The sequence below is a fragment of the Schistocerca serialis genome, chromosome 2 (assembly GCF_023864345.2).
Source record: "Schistocerca serialis cubense isolate TAMUIC-IGC-003099 chromosome 2, iqSchSeri2.2, whole genome shotgun sequence".
In the NCBI taxonomy this organism is placed as follows: Eukaryota; Metazoa; Arthropoda; class Insecta; order Orthoptera; family Acrididae; genus Schistocerca; species Schistocerca serialis.
In genome coordinates, this window is record NC_064639.1 from 180523364 (window position 1) to 180541643 (window position 18280).

The window sequence follows — 18280 nt, forward strand, 5'->3', positions numbered from 1 at the left end:
GAACAGCACTAGCAAAAACAATCACTGCAAATGAGCAAAACAAACCGGGTCTACAACAAAAGCGGCATTGAACTCGCAATGAGTTGCGCTATACACCCCTAGCGGTAGAAATGCGTACTACACAAGCTCCGCTCACGCCACTGTTGTTCCGGTTTTCTTTGGGGGGGGGGGGGGGGGGGAAAGGGGTACCCTCTCGTATACTCCACTAATCACATTAATCTGTGCGACAGACGGTATCTCTGCTTTTCCCTGAAAGATTACAATATCAGCACCTGCATCTGTTGTCAACAGACCTGAAAATTTCCAACCGTAATTTCAGTGAGGAGAACAATGCTCAAGCCAAGCAAATGGTCACTGGAGAACTCCTGAGTATGGGTTTCACTACGTTAGATGTCCAGCAAGGAACGCTGACTACAGTGTACATGAGAGAACAAACTCAAGCCATGAACTTGCAGCCCAGCTTAGAAAACAATTGTTGCAGTTGCTTTAGGAATACTGCAATAGGGGACGGTTTTGACTGCAAACTGAACAGAATTATTTCCAGTACAGAAAGTGGAAAGGGGTGCTGTTATACCTGATATGCTCTAGTATTCACTGAAAAATACGAACCAAACACTTCACGAGTTGAGCAGGTTTCCGCGGCAGCTGATCCGGCCGCGGGAAAGTCCAGATAACAACTGTGTGTCCCTACTGATCTGGAGGAGCAGCTTTCATCATTAGAAACTGAGGCGGAATTTCCTCACACACTGTACCGTGTCAAACTTGGTCACCTCATTTCTAAATTCTCATACAGATGCTCAATATTGGTAGGTTAACTACAAAATATTCATGTTCACAGAATAGTACGGAAGCAAACAGAGAAGTGCAGCACCCTTGAAGGTGGGCCAGCCACAGCTACGAGCTGTCATCTACGGTATTGATAAACCGCTTCAGCTGTATTTAGTCCTTTATTATTGGATCACAACCGGGGGCACATGGACACCAGGGTGGTGCCACCAATCCGTAACATGAGTGACATCACACCTGACATTCCCTTAGTGTGTAAATACAGGCACCTCATCAGACTGAATGTGTGCCACCTACGCTAAAGCGCTGAGTACCATTAACGATCACTTCTAGAAACCTTGTACTCACAGTGAAGCAACCGTTAACTTTCTACTGATGGGCATCTGCAGCAAATTATGATCTGAAAAATGAGTTGACCAGGGCAGTCAGTGGCACTTCCAAAATGAAGCTCCTAGCCCACTTTGTTTTGTGATCTTTGAGTCAACACCCAGGCTTATCACAAGAATATCTTTGATAATTCTTTGGAGGACCACAGAAGAAAAGTGAAGAACAAACACGTCCAGTATGGGACCATTTTCTGCTGTCGGGGTAGCAACGACACAAAATTTAATGGTCTCATATTTACTATTAAAAACAGTCTTGATCACGATTTATTTATCAAGGTGACTGGTTTCGACCACTGCTGTGGTCATCTTCAGACCATTGAGTAGGAACCTCTTACTGCTGAGAATCACTACTGGTCTCATGCTTGGTTTTCTTTCTACATCTACACCTGCATCTACATCGATAATTCGCTGCCCACCGTGCAGTGGGTTGCGGAGGGTACCCTGTACCACTACTGCTCATTTCCTTTCCTGTTCCACTCTCAAACAGAACGAGGGAAAAAACGACTGTCTATATGCCTCCGTATCAGCCCTAATTTCTGGAATCTTATCTTCGTGGTCCTTGGGCGCAATGCATGTTGGCGGAAGTAGAATTGTTCGACAGTCAGGTTCGAATACCGGTTCTCTAGATTTTCTAAATAGTGTTTCCTGAAAAGAACGTCGCCTTACCTCCAGGTATTGCCATTTGAGTTCCCCAAGCACGTCGTAACACTTGCATATTGTTCGAACCTACCAGAAATAAATCTAGCAGCCTGCCTCTGAATTGCTTCGATGTCTTCCTTTAATCCGATCTGGTGCGGATCCCAAACACTCGAGCGATACTCAAGAATTGGTCGTCCCAGTGTCTCCCAGTGACTCCTTTACAGGTGGACCACTCTTTCCTCAATGTCTCCCAAGAAACCAAGGTCGACCATTCGCTTTCCCTACCACAGTTCTCACATACTCGTTCCATTTCAAATCGCTTTGCAAAGCTACACTCATATACTTGACTTGACTGTGTCATGATTTACACTAGTAACACTGTAATCGAAAATTACAGATTTGTTCTTCCTACTCATCCGCATTAAGTTATTTTTTTCCATATTTAGAGCAACCTGCCATTTATCACATCAACTAGAAATATTGCCTTGTATCTTCCTACAGTCACTCAACTTCCACGCCTTACCGTACACCACATCATCATCATCATCAACCAACCGCAGATTGCGGCCCACCCTGTCCACCAAATAGTTTATGTATGTGGAGAACAACAGCTGTCCTATCACGCTTCCCTGGGGCACTTCTGACAATAACCTTATCCCTGATGAACATTCGCCGTCGACGACAACAAACTGGATTCTATTACTTAAGAAGTCTTCGCGCCACTCATATATCTGTGAACTTATTCTATACGCTCTAACCTTAACAGCGTGCAATGAGACACAACGTCAAATGCTTTCCGGAAATCTAGAAATATCGACTCTGTCTGTTGCCCTTCATCCGCAGTTCGCAGTATACCAAGCGAGGAAAGGGCAAGCTGAGTTCCGCACGAGCAATGCTTTTTAAAACCATTCTGGTTCGTGGACATAAGCTTATCAGTCTCAAGAAAGTTTATTACATTCGAACTGAGAATATGATCAAGGCTTCTGCAGCAAACAGAAGTTAGATGTATTGGTCTGTAATCTTGGAGGTCCGTTCTTTTACCCTTTTATACACTGGAAACACCTGCGCTTTTTTCCAGTCGCTTGAGTCTTGGTGATGGGCGTTTCTCGATAAACGTAAGCTAGGTTAAGGGGCTAATGCCATAGAGTACTCTTTGTAACTGAATTGGGTTTCCTTCCGGACCTGATGCTTTCAGATTTTTCAGTTGTCTCTCTACAGAGATGCTTATTACTATGTCACCCGTAAAAGAGTCTATCCGATGGTCAGATGACGGTATAGTTGTAAGATTCTTCTGCATGAACGATTTCTTGAACGTGAAAGCCAAAACTTCGGCTTTAGTTTTCCTTTCTTCAACCCCCGCACGAGACTGGTTACCACGGGACTGAATGGAAGCCTTAGATCCGCTTAGCGAGTTTTCATACAACTAGAATTTTCTAGCGTTCTGTGGCAGATCTTTTGCTAAGGTGTGACGCTGGTAATTGTTGTATGATTACCAAACATGCAGCAACCAATCGCAAAATTATGTTTTATTTATTCACCTTTGCAAATCGATTTCAACCGATTAACAGCAATCATCGGTACATAAACTTTATGTTTGACCTCTGCTTAGAGCAGTATTACTACTCAGGGCACATATTGGTTTAAAGCACCGATGATGGCTGTTAATCGGTTGAAATCGATTTGCAGAGGTGAATAAATAAAACGTAATTTTGCGACTGGTTGCTGCATATTTGTTAATTTTATGGTTTACGATAGCAGAAAGACTTGGCTACCACATGGAGCCCACCATTCATAATTATTCTATGCTAGTATGTAGTTCTTTTCACAGACGCACTAATCTCTATTAAACTTTGCTTGTCGTTATTTGAGTGCTTTCTTTGCAACCGAGAGTGCAACAACCTCTGCTTCCTCAGCATTTTCCGATTAACGTTATTGCCGCGCGGGATTAGCCGAGCGGTCTCAGGCGCTGCAGTCATGGACTGTGCGGCTGGTCCCGGTGGAGGTTCGAGTCCTCCCTCGGGGATGGGTGTGTGTGTTTGTCCTTAGGATAATTTAGGTTAAGTAGTGTGTAAGCTTAGCGACTGATGACCTTAGCAGTTAAGCCCCATTAGATTTCACACACATTTGAACATTTTGAATAACGTTATTAACCCATGGTGGGTTTTTCCCATCCTTTTTCCTCTTGCTAGGGGTATAATAGTCCAGACCCCGATTTACAGTCTGCTTAAACTTTGCCCATGATTCCTCTACGTCCATCTTACTGAAATCATTTAATTTCAGTTCACTAAGTGAGGTGCTAACAACTGCTTATCTTCTCTGTCTAGCAGAAACACTCTCCTAGCCTTATTTAGTAACCATAGTTGCTATAATGACATCATCGTCGCTATTCCCCATTTCTATACTGACAGTGTCGATAAGGTCTCGCCTATTTATAGGTACAAGATCTAAGATATTTCCATTACGTGTGGGCTGCCGAGCTAGCTGTTCAAGACAGCTTTCAGAAAATGTGTTCAAAAGTATTTCGAATGACTGGCTGTCTGTACCCCTCGAACTGAATCCATAAACATCGCAGTCTACGTATACTCGGTAGGTTAAGGTCGCCTCCAACTGGTATGGCATGATCTGAGTATTTCCGCGCTACTGACCGTAGACTTTCTTTGAATGACTATAGAACTGCCACAGCTGATTCGTGCGACCGGTAAAAACGTCCAACAATTAATTTAGTTTCGCCCACACCTGCTATACACCACCGGATAACTTCACTGTCACACTCAACTTCGATCCCAATAGAGACGATATTTTTGTCAACTACCATGTACACCTCCGCTTTTATGGCTCCAAATCTGTCTTTCCGATATGCTTTACACGACTTGCTAAATATCTCAGAGCTTTCCACTTCAAGTTTCATCCAGCTCTTGGTTCCAAGGATAATTTGAGCGTGAGAACTTTCATGGAAAGCACTAAAATAGGGAATTTTATTACGAATACTTCGGCAGTTTACTGATGAAGTCTTGACACTTGAATTGTATTTATGCTGTCTGACTTTCCTTGCTGGGCATCGACTGGCGAGTGTCCATCAGTCCACCTCAAACTACCGCCTAGCCTAAAAAACCTTAATGTGCGCTCCACAGGTACTCTGCTACCCAAGTAGCTGCTTCCTTTGTGTAATGCACCCCTGACCTATCAAGGGGAGCCCTACGATTGACCACACGATAACGCGGGTCCATAAATCTGCATCCAAAACCGTCACAGAGTCGACGAAGCTTTTGTTTGAGACCTTCCACTCGGCTCCTAACCAAAGGGCCCCTATCAACTCTAGGAACAATGCTGCAAACTGCGAGCACTACTTGCTCCCCGCTCATGAGCCCAGCAATCTTCACAACCTCCGCCAGCCGCCTGTGTAAACTGGGGATGTCCCCAAAAGCCACCCGACAGGTGTCGCCGGTGCCGACGTGAGCCACAACTTGCAGAATGCATCGTGCACGCTCGATAGTCGCAGGCAAAGCTGCTTCTACATCTCGGAAGAGACTCCCCCGGCAGATATGCCGACTGCACATTGGCTTTCTTTCCAGTCCTGCACATTATCTGCCTAAGGGGCTCCGTAACAAGACTAGCTTTGGATCTCCCGATAACTAGTAAGCCTCTTCCCCTGCTCGGACCCTGCTGAAGGAGCGGCCACCTGTCCAGTCTCAGGGTGAATGGGCGAGGCTAAGTGGCCAGTCTCCACATTGGCCCTTCTCCTCGAGCCACGCGAACGCGTTACCACCCGCCACTCAACCTGCTGCGAGAGCGGATCCACCGCGTCGTGTACACTAGGAAGTGTTGAATGAATTCACACTGACAAGAACCTGAGATTGAACCTCTTAAACAGAAAAACACGCACAACATGTTATAAATATACTACGAGGAAAACACAGAAAAAGACAAACACTTAACCTGGCGCTCTGTAGATGTACATCAGCTGAGAGCTGGAGCGCGACTGGTGAGATGCAGGCATTGTTTGAGCTTGTAAACGAACCAGTGGTGTTATTTCCGTAGCAGTATGAGTGTATACTTTGATCAGTTATTCTTTTATGTATTTTTAGACCTAATACAACAGCACAGATCTGTCCCTACATTGAATGACCCATTTACACTAAAATATAATCACGTATTATATGGTTCTAGGGCACACCTTTCAAATAATTTTTTTCAGTCTCGACTCTGCCTAGCAAAGGCTAGTCCAATTATTAAAGCAGATAGACAGCTAACAGTAGATATGTTGGCAACTCCTGCCACGATTTCATTATAATTCAGAACGAACTGGCAGTTAATTTTTACCACGATGTCCATAAATATTCTCTATTAGCAGTACCTTCTTCATTTGCAAGTATTGATAAGTAAACGGTGATTCTATATGGTGTTTTTTAAGATATTATTCAAGAAAAAATTCTTGACAGCTAGACTTGATGCTCTGGAAACGTTTTACTTCTTTATCGCTGAATTTGTAAACACTTAGTTGAAACAGATATCCAAGGCATTTCAGATGTTATTCCCAACTGGTCTGACGCGTGTACATTCAAAAGCATTCATCATTTGTGAATAACTAATTCCACATTGTAATACGAAAACATTCTCGCGTGTAGGTTTGATTGGAGGCGTGGCGTGAGTGCGGACACATGGCATGTGGGAACTGCCAGAGTTTGTGCAGCGACCGGTACCGGCAGTATGTACGAACATAAAGTAAACCATGGCTCTAATGAGAGCAGCAGGTTGCTATATATCGGGAAGTCCACGGCGAATGGCAATTTAAAGACCGATTATATTTGCGGAATAGTTAATTACGGACGATCATAGATTTAGAGCTAACTTTGTTCTTTATACATTAATAACTTCAATTTGCCCTAATCCGTCATAGGAAACAAAGTGTCTGCTGGCAGCGCTTGACCAGCCCTACCGAATTTAAGTATCAGATTTTTCATTAAAAATATGCAACGTTAATAATGGGGCACAATGTCGATTCCGATAATTAAAAAATAATTTATGTAACAATAATACGAAAAACTGCAAGTATAGTGGCATTATATGTTAATAAACGAGAGTAGCAAGCTGTAGACACATTATTTTTGTTAATTTTAAAAAAATAGTTAAAAGTAGCTCTAATGTTTGGCCGATTAATGATAATAATAAGCAGATAAAACCGAAAGTAAGTACCCCAGAAAAAACGCAAGGCATCTCGTAAAACTGTTAAAATTCTAGTCCTCATTGATATGTAACTTTTGTGATGGATATTAATTTTAATACAGTTTCTATTCACTTGAAACTCTGCACGTGAGGAGCAAGTTTATTACGCACAAGATGTACCATCGAATCACAATGAAATTGTAATATTGTAACATTTCAGCGAAATAAGCACTAACCTCAAGTTGTGTGGCTATATACAAAGTTTGCATTGTATCATGTACAGGAAATGTACTGTTATGAGTTTGTTAATGGCGAAATGAAGGCTACATTGCTCGGAGTCAGTCTGTTGCAAGCATTCGTAGAGGTGAAAGTGGCCTTAGAAAAGAACTTTGCGGATGTGCAACGAATCAATCGCTTCTAACAATGTTTAAAATATTTTATGCCACAGATCTAGAAGCTTGTAAAATCTCTCCACGTGCTCACGAACTTCAGGTTTTCTGCGGTAGATTTTTGCCCATTCTGGCTCTGAAATGCTTACGTCTGCGGGCTCGCAGTATTTTCCACAATAAAGTTAACTGACTTGCGAGAATTTTCAGTGAATAGCACGAGTGAACAGAAGTTTAAATTATTTTCGCAAAATACCGCGCATACAACTCGAACGCTGATCTGTGGATAAAAAAGACAGTATATCAATCCGTCGTGCTGATAGCATAAAAGAATGTGTGAACGTCATAGTGTTGAAGACGTTTATTTCCCGCCGCCGTATCCAGTCTACCGTTAAATCAGTTTCCAGGAAATATCGTAAGACGAATCTGTCCATGCGGCAGGTGTTTAGCTGTCCTGTACACAGTAAAGTAGTCAACGAACTTTAAGACTGTTATTAAATGCTCTCACCAACGAACAGTATTATCTATACGGTTCCAATATGCAGGTACTGACACTTCACGTGTTGTCGTTGGTGCCCGAAGAGTTCAGAGAGAAGAGAGATCAGAAACAGTGTGGATTTTACGTCGGCGTTACTGTCACTACATTTAGTAATTGATTTACATAGTAAGGAAGACAAAGGGCAACACTTCCGACCGTGCCAGGTCGCCATAATTTCATCAGCTCATTCAGAAAGAAGTCTCCCTAGCAACAAAGACGTACCTTTGCCACGGAGCTCCGCCCGAGTTATTGTTCAAAGTGAGACGCAATTAGTCTTCCCGTTATCTTGCCCCAGTGTGGCGAAGATAAACGGCTCGTCTGGCGTAACGAGGTGCTGGGAGCGAGCCAGGCGCATTTCTGCAGAATAAAAGCAGGGCCCTGCTCTATTAATACGGGTCGCAGTGTCAGATATAAAAGGCTGACGACAGTGTGTAACGGCCCGAGGTTTGGCGTAGGTTATGGGCCTACCTGCCTGTGTGTCACCTGCACGTCTGGCTACCTCCTCACAAGCTTACCTTATGTACCTGCAAAAGTTCCTCCACAGCCACTTCAGAGGCGCTCTTTCAGTGAAATACTTTACAGAACCAATTGGTATACAGCGTTTCACGCAAAATCAATCACAAGGGAGTTCGAGACTTGTGAGAAACCTAGACATTCAATTAGCTCTAGGATCATTCTTATAATGTTGTCTATGAAAATCCGGAACATCAGGAACGATGGGAAATTACGACTTCTACGTCTTGTGCCTACACGATACAGTAGGAAGAATATGTTCGTGGGTGATTTTGGGAAATTACTAAACTGAGCTCCGTCGGAACAGGCCTTGAAGGCACAACGATACCGACCGACCGCCGTATCATCCTCAGCCGATAGGCGTCACCGGACGTGGATATGGAGGGGCATGTGTTCAGCACACCACTCTCCCGGCCGCTGTCATCCTTCGTGACCGCAGCCGCTACTTCTCAGTCACGTTGCTCCTCAAATGGCCTCCAACGCCTGAGTGCACCCCGCTTGCCACAGGTGCGCGACATAACCGGACGGTCACCCATCCAAGTGCTAGTCAAGCCTGACTGCGCTTACTTCGAAAACTGTCGTATTACCACCTTGAGCTACTGGAAAAATACTTTTTTTATACAACCAATATTTTCCGTGAGCTGGTGGGCTCAAAAATGGTTCAAAAGGCTCTAAGAACTTTGGGACTTAACATCTGAGGTCATCAGTCCCCTAGACTTACAAGGGGAGGCGATGACGTTTGGAACGCGGATTTAGTGCAAACTTCGTACACTCGTAGTACCCCATGAGGACAACAAAATGTGTAAGAAGTAGCGCGTACTTCTCAAGCGTTATTGAGAAAATCGCAAGATAATTTCGGTCGTCAAATATACACCTACTCGTGGCCATTTTTACCATGAAGCGGCGGCAGCCGAGTGGTTAGCGTTCAAGCACCGGAATCGCTGTATCGAGTCCCGTTCGTCAGTTTTCTTTTTTATTTTCAACACAGTCGTTTTCTTTACTATTTGTATTGCAATTGATATAACGGGAAAAATACGTGTAATTGGATGAACTTTTATTAAATTTACAATGTTATTTGGCAGTCTACAAATTTTTACTGTCACAAATAATATAATATTCATAACTTTATGTTTTCCATGTTTTGACGAAAAATACGATCCTGCAACTTGTAGTCGTAATGTCGAAAGCGACGATTAATTGTACATCTTTCGAAAGCCGTGTGTGCCGGTCAAAACTTGCAGATAACAGGTAGTTTCAGGCTCTTTCCATTTAGAAGGGATTTCTCAAATCACGGACAAGCATACATTTTCAGTATCACTTTATGCGTTTGGTCGTTTACTAGTCGATAGTTATGAATATTATATTATTTTTGATAATTAAAATTTGTAGACAGCCAAATAACATTGTAAATATCATAAAAGTTCATCCTATTACATGTATTTTTCCCATTATATAAATTGTCATATAAATAGTAAAGAAAATGACTGTGTTGAAAATAAAAAAAAACTGACGATCGGGACTAGATCCATCGAGCCAGCGATTACGGGCTTGAACGCTAACCACTCGGCTGCCGCCGCTTCATGGTAAAAATGGCCACGCGCAGGTATATATTTGACGACCGAAATTATCTTGCGATTTTCTCAATAACGCTTGAGAAGTACACGCTACTGCTCATACATTTTGTAGTCCTGATGGAGTGCTACGATTGTACGAAGTTTGCAGTAAATCCGCGTTCCAAACGTCATGGGCTCCCCTTGTTAGAACTACTTAAACCTAACTAACCGAAGGACATCACACACATCCATGTCGAAGCAGGATTCGAACCTGCGACCGTAGCAGCAGCGTGGTTCCGGACTGAAGCGCCTAGAACTGCTGCAGCAAGCCCTTAGGCTTCGGGGGATTACAGACTCCGTCCGAAAAGGCATCGCGAGGGCCAACGACACTTCTCGACCGCCGTCTCATCCTTAACCGATAGGCGTCACTGGATGCGGATATGCAGGGGCAAGTAGTCGGCGGTGTCCCGGCTTCTGTCAGTTTTCGTGACTGGAGCCGCTACTTCTCAGTCAAGTAACTCTTCGACTGGCCTCACGAGGACGGAGTGCACCCCGCTTGGCAACAACGCTCGGCAGAACAGGACGGTCACTCACTCTAGTTCTAGCCAAGTACCACAGCGTTTAACTTCGGTGTTGTGACAGGGGTCGGTGTTACCACTGCAGCAAGTCCCTTGGCGGGGGATTACCGGGTGCGAAGTTTGTTACACACCTAGCAACAACAAAGACTCTAACCCAGTTTGGCAGCAAGGCAAACTGGGATGGGAGGACAGTTATTGGTAAGTTGTTCTGTGCTGCTTCAACTCTCTGGAAACAACGTGGTGTCGAGTATAGACCCCTGATGAATGCTAGCCCACGTGTGCTAGTAACAAGGGTCCCACAGTAAATGCGCCAAGGAAGTCAAATACGCTTTTGGCAGTGTCAGGATGGCAATAACGTGCCATCCAAATTAGTCGTGCGCTAGAATAAAGGCATTCTCAAGGTACAGCTGTGGTGGTACTTTTTCTTATATAATCGGTTTTCTGTTATACCAGTATTCTCGTCTCCAGTTTAACCTAACTGTTAAAACCGTCTGAAGTAATCTAAGGCATCTCGATCGATAGTGGATCGGGGCTGTGGCATAAATTGGTCTCATTGTCTGCAGCAAAGATGGTGAAGGTGAAGGAGACGCGCGGTAATATCGTGAGTGAAAGGTCCCAGGTTGATGACTGCTCTGCATCGTCACTTTCGATGGCAACAATTTTTCACCCTGAAGCAACCATAAAATTAAGGATTCAGTTATTATCCCAGGTTTGTAACATGCCAATAAAATTACAAGTATATCAGTCAAATTTACATTCTATCCCAAGAACCATTGTGAATGTTTTCTCCTAGTGTTAGGTCGCAAGTCTGTTATGCCTCCTCCGTCTTTAATCTTGTGAAGCAAACGGAGCAGTGTGTTTTATTGCTACGGCACTTCATAAAATACTTTAAAACTACGGAGATACCTTTCTGCAATACAAACGAGGTACGATTCTTATGTCGTGTGTTTTTGCTCGTTTCTACTGTTGGTGCTGTAATATCACTTTTCCCATTTGCAATAGTAGCCCAGTATTTCAATGCAATCGAAATTTTGCAAATAAACATTGCTCATTTTTGAACGAAAGTTTATTTAAGAACCAAAAATTTTTATACAGCTGCTATAGCAAATTGATTTGTCAGTTGCTTCTTACCGGCTTATTATTAAAAAGCGAAAAAAAACCTACTCCATCATCGCAGTGCTTCAGATCGCAGCGACATATTTAAAACCTACACTCTCGCATGAGGAAAGATATCCGCAAGGTCCACTGTACAAATGTTACTGATGGGCCAACCGACTGGACAGTCGGTAGTTTTTTTCGTTCAGTCGTTTTTTTTTTCAGTCGAGTGGAAACAACTATCCTTTCAGCCATTTCCGCTACGTGAATGTTTCTCACTCACTCTCCATGTTTCAGGGGTTTCACTTAATGTGAGAAAACCTACTGCCACAAGTCGCTAGCAGCTACGGCAATTTATGATTGTTTCCACTGTCACCGGGTTTTAGTTATTTCATTTAAACCTTTTAACCATTTCGTTTACATATGAACCATAATTAGGGCTGCTAACACTTTTGGAGCAAAATCTTATTTTAAACAGAGATGAGTAAAAAGGGTATTTATAAAACTGAATTATTTTCGAAATTTACATATTTCCATTCTTAAATGTTATTTCTTTCGTACTTCCGGCATTAAACACGGATTTCTGATTGGTTTGCAAAGGTTAATAGGTGGTGTTACAATATGAATTTATTTCTGAATAAATAAAAAATTAATTTTTATTTAAATTTATTGAAGCCCTGTGTCTCTCTTCGCACTGATTTGGACTCATCACCGATTCTTTCAGTAAGTGCTGAGGTGACGTGAACAGCAAGCACATGATAATTTTTTTAACTGTTTGGTGAGTTAATCACTGGCTCGTTAAGCATATACTGACACCTGACCGCTGCGCGGAATTAGCCGAGCGGTCTATGGCGCTGCATTCATGGACTGTGCGACTGATCCCGGCAGAGGTTCGAGTCCTCCCTCGGGCATGGGTGTGTGTGTTCGTCCTTAGGATAATTTAGGTTAAGTAGTGTGTAAGCTTAGGGACTGATGACCTTAGCAGCTAAGTCCCGTAAGATTTCACACTCATTTGAACATTTTTTTTCTTTTTTTGACACCTGACGGAAGTATTCTTTCTTTCACAATAAATATTTGTCTTCGTTCGTTATTATTCTGAAAATTTCTTTAGTTAGTATAGTTTCAGAAGATGAAGCACACTTCCAGACACTGTACATTGCACTTAATTTATAGGGTCGCTTTTTATCTTGTCTTATGATTTCTTCCGTTAATACGCCACTGAGGGTTTCGGATTCCGATCCAGACACAAAGTTCAGTATTAAGAAAATACCGTTTCATAAATATAGATGAGAAACTGAAGTAAATCTCTTTTGTAGTACTCAATAAGAAGCAAGTATTGGAACGGCAATAACAGTGATGATGGGCGACAACGGAGCGTGGGCAAAGATATTTAACAATGCCAAAACGATCATTTGATGCCAAATGTTTCCACTCGGAACTGGGTGCACCTGCAGCAAGCGACTCCACTTGTCTCTTCCAGCGGTCGAGGGAGGTTCGAACGTGGTTGCAGACTGTTTACAGTGGTGGCCAGAGAACAGCTTAACTGTGTAACTAAAGCACCAGTGTGTGAATGTGAATAGTACTTTTTCACTCCAGTGAAATACTGCACCTGCAAAGCTGTAAAATGTAAATTGGTTTGCACGTACCTAATAAGGTAATATTCTGTAAAATATATTTACCTTCGGTACAAATAGTTGGATAAAATTTTAAGTACTAAATTCAAGTAATAATACTAATTTCGTACTGCTCACTGGCCTGATGCAAGTCTTTCTATCGGACGCCACTTCGGCGGCCTGCATGTCTCTAATCTGCCCCAGCTATCCAACCGGGGAAAGTGGACATACTGTTTAACGTCGAATCCGAACCACGTGTCGTTTTTGGCGACTCCTCACATCACTGAGATGTGAAGGCTAAGTTAAAAGGAAGACTGAAAAATCCGTGACCGAATTTAAATTCGATGCTGTGACCTGTTTTCGGGTAGGTGCCTTACAGCTTTTTTTAGATGCTACCCCATTTCTCTGTTTTTTTCCGCTACCTTCTGGTTTCCATGCACTCACTTTACTATCTCTTTTTTAGCTGGTAGTGGCAGGAAAGAACGGAGAAAGTCAGGTTCAGGCTGGGTGGAGACATGGTACGCAGGGATGGGGTGGAATCCCGAGGCCTCGGCGTGATAACTTGCACCCTCTCCCTCCCCACCCCCCTCCAGCCTGTCACTGTGCTGGTCCCACATAGTAATGGCCTTTGATTTTTTATTTTTATTTATCTGTTTTTTGGTGAAACCTTACAACTCGCTACTCAAGAAAGAAAGAAACAAAATCGGAGCTTATGCTACATGGTTTCAGCGACATAAAAAAGAAAAAAATCATTTCCAGTCGTGAGCTGCAACAATTTTTATTTTTTATGAATCAAACGAAAAAAACCAAGACAATGAGGGCCACATAAAGGAAATACACTGTGTATCAATAGCACTGCAAAGGGACCATGATGAAAATACTATGAGGACCTGTTAACTCAACACCTTTTTTTTGTTTCTTTTTTTTTTTTTTTTTTTTGTTTTACCAAAAGTGAGGACACAGAAACAGAACACTCAAACGGAAAAGGGTTACTACTTTTCATCCAAATCCTTGACGACTAATGCTAGATACATCATATTCGCAAAACGCCCACGATAGCATGGTATCCTTTGCCATATCCAGGGCCGTAATATACTGGTAAAAGCTACAAGGGTCCGGATCATATCCGCTTCCCACTACGTAATGAATATAACGTCCGACAAGCCACATATTTGTATCGTTCTTCGTTATGGGAAGGAAGATTCTATTGGGACGCAGGAGAATCTCACTGGAGATTTTCGCTTCCCACCGCTAGACCAGCAGTTCCGACTGTAGATTTAAATGCTTTTTAATTCATGGACAGATTACATATTTTCAGTGAAATGAAATGCAGCCAGTCGCTAAAATTTGACAATGCTCCCGTCTTCTTTATGTATCCCTAAGGCAACTTTTACGCTCAAAATTGTACCCCCAACGATATATCGGCTTAATTAATTACAAGGCAACTGTAGCTGGAACAATACAATTCCCACCAATGATTTAATCAGTTTTAAGTGATGAAAAGACTGGTTTCACTGAGAAGAACGAGTGGATAGCTCAGTAAACTAAAACACCTAAGAGAGTTTTTAGCTGAAAGAACGAATACATAGTTCAACCGACAGAAGAAGTACAGACAGGTTTCACTTGAAAAAACAAGAGCAATTCAGTCAATATGCAAAATCACAATGATCTGAATCGTCTGTTTTGTTCGGTTGTCACCACAGACTGGTTTCACTCGAAAGAAATGAGTGAATAATAATCCAAGTGATACGCAGAACTAAAATCAACCGAATCGATTGTTTTTATTAGGTTTTTGAGCTGCCCTGAAACAGTGGAGCCCGGTAATGGTTTCAGTAGTCCTACATGATTCTGGTCGACTGCATTATCGGAGTGCTTCAGATTGTAACGGCACATTCAAAACCTTCACGCTATTGCCACGATGACTTGAAATCCGCAAGACCCACTGTACAAGTGGGCGGTGCAATCCTGATACTACGGAGATCGGCGAGTGGCCAGTTGCCCGGGGTGGCACCTGCGGAGCTCGTGACTCACCATGGCTGCTGGTGTGGTGACGCTGGTGTGGTGTTTGGCGGCGAAGCCTCGGCGGTGTCTGTTGCGAGCAGACTGGCGAACGCGAGGTGCGTCGCGGGCGGCCTATATAGCAGGCGCCGCCCCAAGCAGCTAGACGACTATTTGCAGCGGCACATCGGCTATGCGCGCCGCTCTCTCTCCCCTCTCCCTGCTTCTGCGAGGCCGCACCCACCAGCACCGGCGGAAATCCTAGTGACAATAAAAATAGGCCACGGGGAGCGTGGGCGGCGCCGTACATTGTCGCTGCTGGAATCTCGGCACCTGCCAGCAAAACGTCGTCAGCGGTTTCTGCGAGTACTGCACGGCTGCGTCAGCCCTATTTTCAGACCTGGAAAAACACTGAGGATCGCAAAGTTATTAGTTGCGACCTTACTACTGTATAACCTAGCGTACCTAGGAACTTTGTTTTGGAGATGTGGAACACAATTTTATCACTTTCCTTTTTTAAGGATACGTAACTATGAACGAATCGAAATTAGACCACATCCGGCAACAGTTTAAGGATGGCGGTTACTACTAAAACAATCGGTTTTCGGTTACATCGGTTTTTTTCTACGCCAATTTAACCTGACTGCTAAAAGCACTCATGGCAACCGGTTTCTGAAATAATCAGTTTTCTGTTTTTTGTTCACATTATTTCCTGTAATAAAGGTAGAAATCGGACAAAGAAAAGTGGTAAGTGGTTCAATATTAGAAAAAAAAACACCATTCTCTTATTGATTCTAATTTTTTGAATCTCTGCTCAGAAATTATATTGTAATCATGGATCATATACGCACTTACGCCTTACGAATAGTCAGTGCTAAAGACTGAAAACGGAGGTTGAAGAAACTGCGAATTTAGACTTTCTCGGCGAATCTCGATGATAAAGTCCTCTCGGATTATCAACCGAGTCAAGGCGTCGTTCTGCATCAACGTTTCAACAAGTTTCTTACTTATCATCTTCAGGCGAAATCTGAAGATGACAAGTAGGAAACATGTTGAAAAATTTCCACAGAACGACGAGTTGACTCGGCTGATAAACCGAGAAGACGTCATCATTGAAGTTGAAGAAGTCTGTTTTCATTTTAATTTGTGCGTTTTCAAGGGCTACAAGCAGGTAAAGGCGTATTGTGTAGACATCGGCAGCAGATGAGCTAATTTCTATTGTAACTGTGCATTTTTAATGAATAGTTCTTAAGTTTTTAATTTATTTCTGTTACCCTAATCTCCTTCATCTTTTACTATGTCAATCTTTCTTCTTTAATCTGTTAGAGCAAATGAAGGATTGCGATTCATTGTTACATCAATTCGTAAAATAAAAAAAAATTACGAGGGCTATTCGGAAAGTAAGCTCTGATCGATCACGAAATGGAAACTGCAGTGAAAAATCTGATGAAGCTTTGCACATATGTGTTGGAAAGTGTCTCTAGTCTGCCTGTCGATTGTGTCACGTCGCTCTTTTAAGTTCTGAGCGAAGGGTGAGCACCTAGAGATGCCTAGAAATTAGTGTCTTCCGCCAAGTATGAGGACCTGGTGAGAGATTGCGCCTGATGTCATGCTGCCCACAAAACACAACTGTAATACTCTTCCTTCTTCGTCACAATTCTCGGCCGCACTCTGCAGGGGCAATGCAAAAAAAAAAAAGGTTCAAATGGCTCTGAGCACTATGAGACTTAACTTCTGAGGTCATCAGTCCCCTAGAACTAGAACTAACCTAAGGACATCACACACATCCATGCCCGAGGCAGGATTCCAACGTGCAACCGTAGCGGTCGCGATGTTGCAGACTGCAGCCCCTAGAACCGCTCGGCCACTCCGGCCGGCCAGGGGACAATGAAGGTGCTCCCGCAGCATTATCGATGGAATTGTCTGATTACCCACAATACAGACCGTAATTGGCTTTCCCTGGGTTTGATCTCTGCTCACATGAAATGCTGGCTGAAGACAATGTTTTGGCCCAGACATCGTGCCGTAGATTAGCGTAGAGAATTGGCGAAAAGCACTGCCAGCAGCCTTCTATGACGAGGTGTTGGAAAGTTGGTACAGCGCTACGACAAATGTCTAAATCGGAGCGGTGACTATATAGAGAAGCGGCTGGAAGGTGTAGCTAACAATTGGAAACAAAACATTTTTGATTTTAACAGTGGTTTCCATTTCGCGACCGATCGGTCCTTACTTTCCGAATAGCCCTCGTGTTTCTACACTGGGGTGCAGTACAGCGGATGTTTGGAGACGACAATGAGAAACTATCGTATAGAACAGATGGGGGCAAGTCTTCCCCACTGCACGCACACGCGTACCTTAAGCCAGGGCACAAGCAACAGAGACATTATTGTCTTAGGTATGGTGTACTAATTCTTGTGCCATGCGTTTGTTGACCGTTTCTGTTAGCATTGTTATTAAAATAGCACTGATCAGTTGCCACATTTTCTATAATAACCCAATATTTCAGAATAATTCAAATCGTATGTATAAAAATTGCTATGGCTAACTGACATTTCGGTTTTTCCTCCTCAATTTATTAAAAATAAAAGATACCTGTTATAACCGAGACCAAACAAATTCCGAAATATACCGGTTATTCGGGATTAAAATATCGGCGTCGCTTTTAGCCGGAAGATTTTTCCCAGCCTTAGAGCAGTTCTCATTCTCCCTCTTAAGTTGTAACAGACACCACCTAACCACCAGTTCTTCTAGCTCTACGAGGGACAGTGGCACTAGTAGAGTTCTAATTACCGCCACGAAAAAATTATGTTACGTAATACAGTTTTTTTCACAGGTACACATCGAAATCACCGCGTCACAGTGCCGAAATATGCCTCTGCATTTTCGTCGTCATTTTTGACTGGAGCGATGCGGACCTCCTTCCTATTCTGTCCATCCTATTCATCTCTGAATAGTACTTGCTGGGAAACGTCAACAATAATTTGTTGCAGATATTCCAGTTTCTGCCTTCCCCTATAATTTTCATCTACTAC

The 18280-nt window shown here is 43.0% G+C and overlaps 1 protein-coding gene across 1 annotated transcript in view; it reads right to left on the bottom strand.

Annotated features, from left to right (window-relative positions):
* The window catches only part of LOC126456885 (troponin C), a 56968-nt gene extending 41553 nt beyond the window's left edge, over window positions 1-15415 (bottom strand). Inside the window, exon 1 of the mRNA XM_050092714.1 lies at window positions 15282-15415. Within this exon, the coding sequence (XP_049948671.1) occupies window positions 15282-15284 (3 nt within the window). The 5' untranslated portion in view covers window positions 15285-15415. The remainder of the gene's footprint in view (window positions 1-15281) is intronic.
* Window positions 15416-18280: the final 2865 nt, after the last annotated feature.